Genomic DNA, 12,396 nt, shown 5'->3' on the forward strand with positions numbered 1-12,396 from the left:
GAAATTTTGAGAACACGCATACATAGAGAAATTGAACTGAGTATTCTAGGAAGAGAAGAGTGTTTACTAATTCCTGGATCTAAGATGATTTATTGACATCCTCGATAATTTTGTTGATCTTCATCTTTGCCTTATGTGTCAGATTAGAATTTAGTTGTACAATATTTATTATGCAGGCCATAACATCAACGTATGCTTGGCCACTTTATTGACCAGCCATGTGTATATCTTCTCGTATTAATCCAAAGATTACTAATTGAATTGCCTTAATTAATAAGCAGCAAATCTTATTTTAAGCTAGTACTGTTCAAAACCCACACATATTTATTAAGAATTTTATTGTACTGAGAAACAGTTCTGAAAAACTGATTTCTGTAAAAATATCGGTTGCGTCTGAGATCAAAATGCATCCAAAACTCTTAAACTCACCAGCTAACAACAGTCAAGACAGAGAGAAAGGAAGAGTTTTACCTTTTTCCTTTACAATGCGTCGAGAGACCTCATTTAAAACTTCTGCAACACTGGCATCATCTAGCATTGAAGATTTCCTGAGATGAATAAGGCCTGCTACCAAATCAGGATTGAATGGTTTCTCATTTAAAGAATACCGTATATACTTTCTTAGAATATCTTCCATGTCAAAACCAGTCTGCACATAAAAACAGTAGAAACAAATGTAAGATAAACTCAGTTTAGCTGGTGAGGCTTCTGGCTCAAATGCAATTTTCTGTTTACTAGGCACATTACAAGCTTAAGGTGAAAATTCAGTTACACAATTTTCTTGATTTTTTTGGGTAGCTACGGTCAGTATCCCCCAGCTACATATGTCAGCCATTGAAAGAAAAAGAAATTTGAATTTAAATTATAAGTTTTGGAGCACATGTAGGCCCCAAAATGGCATGTCGGCCCCACCATGCAAATGGGTGTGACCAGTGTTGCGGGGGAGCACTCCCCCCCCCCCCCTCGCTCCCGATCCCAATCCGCGCTCCGGGCGGGAGCGGGTCGGGAGCGCGGTCCCGATAAAAAAATTTGCGCTCCCTGCCAATTTCGGGAGCGACATCGGGAGCGTCGCTCCCGGAGCGAATATTTAACGCTCGGGAGCGATCGGGGAGCGATCGCTCCCGAGCGTTAAATATTCGCTCCGGGAGCGAATCGACCGACGCCGGAGCGATCCGGGCAGAAAAAAAGCCGCGGACGCGAAAAAAATCCAATTTAAAAAAATAAATAAATTTATGTTTTAAAAACTCAATGGGGCAAACAAACATTTCATTATCACTTGAATGAGAGCAAGAGCAAAGGAGCAAGGAGCAAGGAGAAGCGAGAGAGCAAGCCTGCAAAGTGCAAAGAGGTAAGTAACTTAGTTATTTAGTTAGTTTAGTTATTTTTAATTTAGTTTATTAACTATATTTAGTAAAAAAATCATGAATCTAAATTAAATGAATAAATTAAAATTATTAAATTAATTAATCTAAATAAATTAAATTAATTTGCAGATTCAAAAGTCTACAAATATCAAACATCATGGACCTAGCTATATTTCTTGGGATTTTCCTCTTCTTGGTCCCTTTAATGTTTATTATGGTGCTGGAGAGTAGGAAACAGAGGGGCCAAAATGAAGAGGGGGATGAAGAAGCTGGAGAAAGTGGATTTGATGAAAACCCCGGTGAGGAGGAGCTGGAGGAGGGTGAACATGACTCTCAAAAAACTAAACAAGACCAAACCCCATTGTGGAAATATGTTAACAGGCCTGAAGCAGGGAAAGGGGGTGGAACCACTAAATTTCATTGCCCCCATTGCAACAATGATTACACAGGTTCATACACCCGTGCCAGGAAACACCTCTGCGGAAAAGGCCATGGGATGGAGACAAACAAATAGGGATCAAAACTTGTCCAGCAGTGTCAGCAGCGGATAGAGCCAAATACATAAGGGAAGAGGAGGAAGCCCAATACAAATCAAAAAAATCAAGGGGTTTCTTTGAACCAAGCTCACAATCACAAGCACAAAGAACTCCTTCAGCATCCTCCCAAGGCAGTGGATATGGAGGCACAGGTTCATTAGGTTTAAGGCGTAGAACCATATCAGATTTCCTTGATAAGGGGTGTAGGAATGATGTGGATTCAAAGGTTTACAGGTTTCTCTATGCATGTGGGATACCATTCAATGTTCTTCGCTCACCTTATTGGCACGAAATGGTTTCTGCCATAAATGATGCCCCTAAAGGATACAAGAGCCCTAGGTATGACAAGGCAAGAACCGTTGGATTTGATCATGAAAAAGCAAAAATATCACATTCTTTGAATAGAATGACAAGTTCTTGGACTGACCATGGGGTGTCCATTGTATCTGATGGATGGACAAATGTAAAAGGAAAGCCATTGATAAGTGTTCTTGCTGTGTCTGTTAGTGATGCCATCTTTCTAACTGCACATGATTACTCAAACAAGTTTAGGACCACCATCAACATTGCAGAAGCATTACTTGAAACAATTGACCGTATTGGGCCATACAATGTCATCCAAGTCATCACTGATAATGCTCCTAATTGTAAGGCAGCGGGAGCAATTATTGAGGATAAATACCCAACATATTTTGGTCTGGATGTTTGGTTCACACATTGAACCTTCTGATGCATGATGTTGTCAAGAACAAAAATGCACAATACCAATGGATTGGTGATTTGTACAAGAAAGGCAAACAAATGATAAAATTTATTACAAATCATAGCAATACCCATGGCCTTTTCCGTAATCACTCGAGATTGGAGTTGTTGAAGATTGTGAAGACCAGATTTGGTAGCTATTACCTCACCTTCAGGCGCCTTTTGAAGGTAAGAGAGTCATTGGCTAGCATGGTATCAAGTCCACATTGGCAGGTATTAAAGGAAAGGGCTACAAATGCAGCTGACAGGCAAGGTTTTGAACTGGTGGAGGAGGCCGCTCTTGATGGTCAGTTTTGGACAAGTGTGAGGCAAGTATTGGATTTCACCAAGCCCATTTATCACATGATTCGGTTTGCAGGTACAGACAAACCAGTGATTGGCGAGGTGTATGAGCAAATGGATACCATGTTGGGGCAAATAAAATATATTGTTCATAACAGAGATCCCGACTTGTACAAACTGATTCATGATTGTATGTGTGAACGGTGGAATAGACTTAATCTTCCACTACATTGCTTAGCGTATATCCTTATGCCAAAATACTACTCTACATCTTGGTTGGGCCAACCTGCACCAGGGGGTGGGATTAGGACCAAACCCCATTTAGATGCAGAGGTAACTAGTGGATATTTGTAAGCATTAGAAAAGTTGATACCTGACAGGGAGGAATGTGCAGCTGTGTGCCTTGAAATAGGCAAATACTTCAGTGGCACTGGTTTGTTTGGTACCTTCCATGCAATGGAAGACAGAGACAGATTTGATTCTCTCACATGGTGGGAAACATATGGCGGCCATGGACTTTTGCCAAAATTGGCAAAAAAAGTTCTATCACAGGTTGTGAATACTTCTTCTGTAGAGAGGTGTTGGAGCACCTACATCTTCATACACAATGTGAAAAGAAACAGACTCAATGAAAACTGAGCAGAAAGCTTGGTTTATGTGCACTACAACTTGAGGTTGTTGAGTCATTATTATGATCGGGCTTATGAGGATCCCACATATAAAATTTGGGACAATCACACAGAGGATGACAATTTGGAGGATGGTATAGTGCATCTTGAAGAACTGGAAGAGGAACTTATAAGGGATGAAGATGAAGCAGCTGCAGCTACAGCAGCCATGCCACCTCCACCTCCACCATCCAGTCGCAGTGCTCGAGGTCCAAGTCTTGTTCCTTTGTTGTCGCCACCTCCATCTACACCCTCACGTGGAGGGCATGTGCCTTCTAGTTCTAGTCATCGGTCTATGTGGGAGACTCCTAGAAGACCACCACGACCTGCTTATACTCCTGGAGACTCTCGTGGCAAGGGCCACATGTAGATTTACAGTTTACTTGTCTTTTCTAGTTTCTATTAGTTTTCATAATTGTTGAGTCTTGAGTCCTTGACTCTTGACTCTTGACTCTTTCATATCATAATGATATTTTTTGTAAACAATATATGACTATGACAATGAAAATTTGAAGTTTAAAGTTGGCAATTATAACTCATTGGTAATGATTGTGAATTATGAATATGATGCTTCGTGAAAGACTAAAGTTGTTTCATTTCATTTCATTATTCATGTTTCATTTTATAACATTTCATTTCATGTTAACAGTTAGAAGTTAGGACTTAGAAATATCTAAGATATTACTTCTTGTAATGGTTAAACTTAGCTTACAAGTACAACTTTGGTGATCAATGATGATAAATGTTATATATTGAATTTTCAATTTTGAAAGCTTGAAGTTGAAACTTTAAGATTGAATTTGATGAATCATGATTCACGAGACTCAATATGTTGCAGTTGTAATATGTATTTTATTAACTTGTGGACATGGTTGATGAAGATTATAATTTATAGATGATTGATCAATCTATGTTTTTTTATGTTTTTTATATCTAATTCATCATTCTACATGTTTTTGTTGACATATATGTATCAAAAACTAAAAAATATAAAATATATATATATTTTAAAAAAATCGCTCCCGGATTCGCTCCCAAACCAGAGCTTCTGAAAATGGTCGCTCCCGCTCCCGCTCCCAAGTAACATTGGGTGTGACCCTTGATCAAACCCACCTCCTTTGACCACTATATATACCAATTCAGCCTCTCATTTGGACAATTCAGATCACACTCAGAATCATCCATTCTTCTGTTCACATATGCGAAGGAGAGAGAGAAGAAGAACAAAGTTCGACTAAGAAATTTGACCAGCGTTGACCACTGTTTCACCGAGTTTTCTGGCTGCTGTTTGACCATTTTTTTCTGGGCACAGTTGACCGAAATTTCTGAGGCTGTTTGACCGAAATTCCTAAGGCAGTTGACCAAAATTTCTAAGGCAGGTTGACTGAATTCAGAGCAGTGTTTGACCGCAGTTTGACTGAGCTTCTAGGCAGCAGCAGGAGGCCAAAATTCAACCTGTTGGACTCTGGGTTGACAGAATTTGCGGGCAGCTGCAGGAGGCCGAATTTAGGCATGTTTGACCAGGTTTGACCTGTGCTGATTCTTTGGTCTGGGTTGACCAAGTTTGACTTGAGATTATCAGATTGTACTTTTGCTGAATTGAACAATTTCTCCTAGAAAAGATTGCTGGGTTTTCTCCCAAGTTTGGGTTTCCCAGGTGAAAATTTTGGTGTCTACTATGCATGGTCTTTCTACTATGATCTTTACTGTTTCTGCTGCATCTACTGTTGAATTTTCTGAGTGTAATTGCTTAATGATGTTCTGAAATATGCTAAAGTAAGACTGTATATCATTGGAAGTAATTATCAGTGGCAAAAAATTGTGCTTGTCTAAATTAGCACTAGAAAATCAACAATATTTTTGCCTTAAGCTGTGACGACTCAGATTTCTGTCTAGCTTTAATTTGGTATTATCCATATTAATGTATAGAGTACTTGCATAAGGAAGTATGTATTAAGGGAGCTCTGTGTAATTTGGTTAGTGAGTGATGTGTACAACCTCATATATTTTAGTTCTCACCATATGGGTGATTGGCAGACAGAAAAATCTACAGATACATGCAAATGCTTCTAGGAAAATCTGCATACGTGGAGAAGCTTGAAAGTGACACACAAGCAAGAGCTAGAAAGTAAATAGCAATGTATCCTTCAAATATCAGCACCTTAGAATATCATAGAATTTAGGTCTGTCACCTGGCCTTTTATATATGCGTGGCAGAGAAAGTTGATAGTTTGCTAGCTCCTGCTATTCATTGGGTTCATTTATTGCTGGACATATCATATGATAACCTTCAGCGAGACCCATTTAATTTCAAATTTCTACACCACATCTGTCTTACTCTCAGCAAAGAACCTTGGGTACTATTAATTCACCATGTTGCAGATGTTAAGACAACTTTCAAGTTATCTGCTAAATTGAAAGGATTGTGTGGTACGAAGCATAGTGGCGATTTCCGGGGAAAAAAGGTAAAATCTAAAAACACACAAGGGCAAATTTTGGTTCCACAAGGAAAGAAGAAAAAAATTGACGTATGCAATTAAAGTGCAGAGGTCAATGTTAAATTTCAACCAAAAAATTGATATGAACATTGGATTAATTCCTTCCAGTGACAGTTTGATCAAGTTGAGGACCTTTTGAAATTGTTTGAAGTAAATGCTGCCCTGATTTTGATGAAAGTAGAACTTTATTAAGATTGGTAGAGGCTATGGCCATGGCCCACCTTATTTGAAAATACAGTTCCATTTGCTCCACCATGGACAAAAGAGATAACATGCCAACTTTGGTACCTGCTTACTGTTTATGACTACACTGGTCTGTTAATTTCTAACCTCAGCTCCTAGCAACTTATCACCTAGTAAATACCTTTGCTGTAAAAATTATTTACAGATCTACTAGATAAAAAGTAGTGTTCCATGGGGATGCATCCCCCAGGTTCGGGTGCACGCACCCCACATTTCCCACGCACCCAAGAAGGGGGGACGCCCGGGGAAACGTTTGCCCCCGTCCCCCTTTTGGGGAAACTTAGGGAAACATTTCCCCGTTGTGGGGGATGTGTTTCTCCAAAAGGGGTGCTTGTGGGTATCCCCCTTAATTTCGCTTGAAAACAATAATTTATGAGTGAGAAGCCCAATATTGAACCCTAGGTCCCTACTAACGCTAGGTAATTAATGGTAATGTTAAATTATTAAAGTAAAGGTGACATTCCCCTTTACTTTAATTTTTAACATTACCATTAATTAACTCGGGTTGTTTGAGAGCAGTTCTGATCTCATTGGAGTTCATATGGAGAAAGTAGAATTTTAGATCCCAATCAAAATCCAGCGAAACATCTTTCAAGATTTCAGGATTGGGGGGATTGCAACGTTTCCACTATATTCTATCATGTATGAGGATCTAGAACTAGCATTTAATCAAGAACAACAGGCCCTCCATGTACCTCAATGTTGGTGGCATTAATAATTGAACTCCTTGTCATGACCCTAGTATACTTGTACCTATCACTCAAACAAAATCTCAACTTGATATGTTAAGTTTTTTCTATCCTATTTTAATGCATAGAGGGTGATATTGGTGATGAGGATAGCAATATATGCAATGATATTGATGATATGGAGCTATTTGTTGTAGCATGAATTTTTTAGACTATAGAGGCCATCTAGAACCTCCATGTTGATGTATTTTTTGTTCAAATATGGATTGCACTTGGTGTTATTTTACTTATATGCACCCTTGCAGCTTGCTCTATGTATGAGAAACTTTGTATATTTGTGTAATGGTTTGGATTTATTCATTTTTTAATGTGGTTCACGAACACTGAGTGGCCACTACATCCATGGGAAAATCCAAGTAGATCAACCCAAAGGGATCTACCCATCAGCGAAAGTAGCAAGGCCTAACCCCAGAGGTGTCAAGGAGATTTGACCCTGTGACCTCCCGATAGGTAAAGTAATTAGCAACAGGAACTCAACCAACTGAGCTATCCCTTGGGGCTTAATGGTTTGGATTCATATGGATGCACATGGATATTTACATATTTTTTCCCAAGTTTTGAATACTAATGTATTGTTGTTTGGTTGACTGATTTTTAGGTCCAGTATATTTTTTTTAGTTCCCAGTTTTGGGGTCGCCTAGTTCGATCACCGGTTTGGTTCTGATAACATTAGTTCATTGTCCATTGTTCTTTTTAGTTTTAACTTTTGAGTCTTGACTCTAGATACTGATGACCTTAGACCAAGTCTTTGATTCGTCACTTTTTACTATTTTTGAGTTTGAGTAATTTCAATTTACTATTCCAATCTTCAAACTTTAGTATCTACTATTTTGCTTAGTACTAATCAGATTCTAGAATAATGAATGATGAATTTAAATCAATATATACAATATTTTACTATTTCTATTTCATTGAATCATACATATATATAGGTCCTCATCCCCCTTGAATTTCCCCAAATTTAAAGGTGCTCCATGTCCCCCCTATGTGTGTCCCTATTCCCGCATCCCCCAGTCCCGAAAACTTGGTGGAACATTGATAAAAAGCATTGTATGAATTTTAACAAGTAAATAAAAGATAAAGAGCAAAGCAAAATGACACCAATCTCATACACATGCACACAAATAAATTATTTCCTTCAAATATGTTGTTTCATTAATAAATTATCTCCGACATACAAAGGCTCTCTTATTAGGAAAATGACCCTCTAAGGAAAAATACACACGACAAAACCTAGAATATTTCCAACGAATCAACCAATCAAAATCTGTCCTTCAATCTTGCTAGTTGCTAGATCCTTTTCACTTGTTGCCCATTGTTCTTATTACTCGGACCCTACACACTTCAATGAATGTCCTTCTCTACCCAATCACTAAGATCTCACTATCTCGTTGTCTTGTGCTCACTTGATATATCTTTTCCCTGTAAAATTATTCTAGTGAAAACATTAATCACTCATTTCACAATAAGAATCTTTAAGCCATTTAGCTGAAAACAGTAAATGCTCAACCAAACAAAGCACTCAAGTAATTTTGGTCAATGACCAAGGCAAAACCCCAAAAAGGAGAAAGCCTAGAGAATGTGTTGACCTAGGTTGTCATTGATGTCAATATGGCAATATTCTAGATACTAGATGATGATATGAAGCCAAGGGGAAGCAGAGCAAATCCATGAAGAGACAGAAGCAAGGCCATCAGGATAGCCAAGCCATAAGCAAGAGCCTGTTAACGAAGGAGTCAACAAGAGAGGCATACTGCAGAATATCAAAGCAAGAGAAGCATATCGGAAAAGGCAGAAGCCATCAAGGTATGAAGGTATCAAAGGAGGAATTTGAAAGACATTGCCAAGCCAAAGGAGCCACACTGGAGCAAGAGGAGCCACAATCGGAGCTACAGGAGGAGCCATATATATATGCCATAGAAGAATATATCGGAGGAGCAAATGGTATACAGAGGAGCAAACGGAGCAAACAAAGCTATCGGAGGAAGCAGAGAGCAAAACAAAGCTATATAGTATATCTACATGCATTTACACTATCGGAGGCGCAAACTTATATATGTGCATATATACTATATATAGGCGCATATATATATATATATATGCATTTGCACTATCGGCAGCATAAACATATATATATATAGGCCATATACACTATCGGCGGCAAAAACCATACATATATGCAATACACTATCGGAGCGAAAACGCAGAGTTTATATATGTGTGCGCGGAATACACTATCAGAGCGGGAATATACATAAATATCAGCGACAGTGGAAATCGGCGATTCGGCTATGTAACATCACCCCAAACCCTTGATTGCGATACATATATGCAAACCCGACGACACATATGTCCGAGTATATAAACAGGTGAAGTCCAGGTAGTATTTCATATATATTGTTATGTATACGGGCCTTAAGCCTCGCCACATTAAACACTTGCAAATTGCAACATATATATATATATATATAGATATATATATATATATATATATATATATATATATGCGGACCCACTGCAACATTGTGCTCTAGTTTAATGACATATCGCATCCGCCATATCGCAAGAGCTTAAAGCCTTGCCATTTCGAAAGTGCCAATTGCGATATTTGCCGCGGACCCGATGGTCCGATTGTAACACAGTTAATATATATATCGCGTCCATCGGCCATCAGCAATCGACCATTGGCGACTGCCGATTGCGATTACAAGGCAGACCCGAAGCAGTTATAGATGCGAGAGTAATATTTTTGAAGTCCGCCCTTAGCGCTTCACTCGTGGTTTTTCATATATTTCCTGTGTAATTCAAAAATGTATTGCGCGGGGTTTGAAGGGCCAAAATGCATATGATAATGGTTCCGATAGTTCAGGAGGCCTGAACGATCATTCAGTAGGCAGAATGATGCCGATTGCGATTGCGATGGTGACGTGGCAGGCAGGGGCCGTCCTGATTGGTACAGTCATCTCCGTTAAACTGGAAAAATCCTGTGTATGTCCATGATGATGAAAAAAAGGAGCGTTGTTACAGTTTTAACTTGGAATATGTGTTCTCTGTGTATTATTCGGACCTCGCCGTTGAATCAACGTGTCTCAGGAGAGTTGGTGAGCACGAAGAGACAAAGGAAGCCACAGCGACCAAGGAGGGAAGCCGAAGGATCAAGCGATGCAGAGGAAACTACAGAGACCGAGGAGGAAGCTGAAGAGCCAGCGAAAAAAGGAAACCGATAGACAGAGGCATGAGGAATGCATAAAAACAGGAAAAACAGAGAACAGAGTGTGTTGAACGTTGTTGAAATAAGCTGGAGGAAATAGAGGCAGTGTGAGGGTCCAGCAGAACAGGAAAGGGCCGAAGGACCAACAGGAAAGGAGGCACTCAAAGAATGAGCATCTCTGTTGATCGTATCACCCTGTGAAAGAGTCAAACCTATGATGAATAAACTAGGTATACAATGGAGTGTGAAGAATAACTCTGTGATGTAGTGAATAAAGTTTTGTCTAACATTGTTTGAAGGGAGAAGTAGCCAGCAAAGAAGCAGTCATGCTGAAGCATTCACTATGACATTAGAACAGATGCTTGAACAGAAAGTTGTTCTTTATACAGAGCTTAGTGCAGCTAACAGTAGACTGACTAAAGCTGTGTGAAGACATTATCAGAGAGCACAAAGGCTATTGGAGACTCTGTGTGGACAGTATGAAGAGTTGTAAAGACTCCTTCATAAGAAGATTGGTTGTCATTGATGTTGTAGCATGGAGACTACAGTGAAGCTGTAAACAGACAGAACTTAGTAATGAAGAGTTCTGAGAGCAGAACATTACTATCAAATGTGCCTTGACAAGATTGGGTCAGAACCCTTGGGGCTGGTGCTTCAAAAGTAAGAAGGATTGGAGTCCTTGGGGCTGGTGCCTCAGAAGTAAGAAGGATTGGAGTCTTTTGGATTGGTGCCTTAGAAATAAGAAGGATTGGTGTCCTTGGGACTGGTGTCTCAGGAACTAGAAGGATTGAATTCCTTGGGCGTTGGTGCTCCTAAGTCCAAGATTGTTCCCTTGGCAAATAGAGTTGGAGCTCTGGAGGTTGGAGCCTCACAAAAGTCTAAGTTGGTGCTTGGAAACTGATTGCAACCACTTATATATCGTATCTATTTCACTGCAAAGATTATATGAATAAAAGCATTTATTCTTCTTGTTCATCTTGTGTTATGAATATAAATGTTTTAACTGGTAAAACAATAGTCAGAAAAAGAAATACTGATTCACCCCCCCTCTCAGTGTTTCCAACAATTGGTATCAGAGCCAGTACCTTCATTCAAAGCTTAACAGCTTGAAGGTTGACCTTTAGAACACAAATGGCTAAGTCAGGGAAGAAAGTCTCCAATCCTCATAAGGATGTGTCTCCCTCTACTACTAAAATAGAAGACAATCAATTTGAGGAGGCTCCAAGGCTCAATGGGAACTTTAGTATATGGGAAGCAAGAATGAGGAATTTCCTACAGACTCAAGGCATTGAAATCTGGAAATCAGTGATTGTTGATAGCAGGATGGATGAAGAATCCAAGGAGTACAATGCAAAAGCAATGAAGGCAATCTTGAATGGGCTACCTAATTCTGTAAAGAACAATCTAGGAAAATATTCATCAGCAAAGGGTATATGGGACAAACTTCATGACCTTCACTCAAAAGGAGCATTGACCATGACCATCAGTCAAGAAGATGATGGAAATCTAGAAGGAAATCTAGAACCCATCATAGAAGCTGAACATGAGAATGATGACATCAAGGCTAAAGCAGACCTAGAAGATGAAGAGAATGAAAAAGATTTTGTAGAAGAACTCCTCACTCAACTTATGACTGCCATGGAAGAGATTAACAATTTGAAAAAGGAAAATGAGGAACTTAAGAAGATAGCACTAGTTGGTGACCAAGATCAAACAAGGAAGAAAGTTGACCTCATCAAGCTTCAAGTACAAGAAAGGGATGAAGAGCTTGCCAAGCTTAAGAAGGAATTTCATCAAAGCAAAAGAAAGCATCATGAAGAAGTCATATCCATGACAAATCAATTGAATAAAGCAAAGAATCAGGAAGATACCTTGTCAAGTCAACTAGAACAAAGGTTGAAGGGATGAACAAAATCTTGAAGAGCTCTCAAGCCTTAGATGACATGCTCAGCTATCACAGATGTCCATTTGATAAATCAGGGCTCGGGTATGCAGGTGAATCCTCAAACAAGAATGAAAATGCTTTAAACAAAAGGGATGTGAAGAAGCCAGAAAGAAATGGTGATGCTCTCAGTTCCAGCAA

General features: G+C 39.2%; 1 protein-coding gene across 1 annotated transcript in view; it reads right to left on the bottom strand.

Moving 5' to 3' along the window:
* LOC149208858 (ribosomal RNA small subunit methyltransferase J) overlaps positions 1–12,396 on the bottom strand; it is a 146,143-nt gene that overhangs the window by 72,539 nt on the left and 61,208 nt on the right. Inside the window, exon 3 of the mRNA XM_089396182.1 lies at positions 472–649. Within this exon, the coding sequence (XP_089252308.1) occupies positions 472–649 (178 nt within the window). The remainder of the gene's footprint in view (positions 1–471; positions 650–12,396) is intronic.

The sequence above is a fragment of the Pinus tabuliformis genome, chromosome 1_2 (assembly GCF_031772625.1).
Source record: "Pinus tabuliformis cultivar Carrire ecotype Pingquan chromosome 1_2, CPIR1, whole genome shotgun sequence".
In the NCBI taxonomy this organism is placed as follows: Eukaryota; Viridiplantae; Streptophyta; class Pinopsida; order Pinales; family Pinaceae; genus Pinus; species Pinus tabuliformis.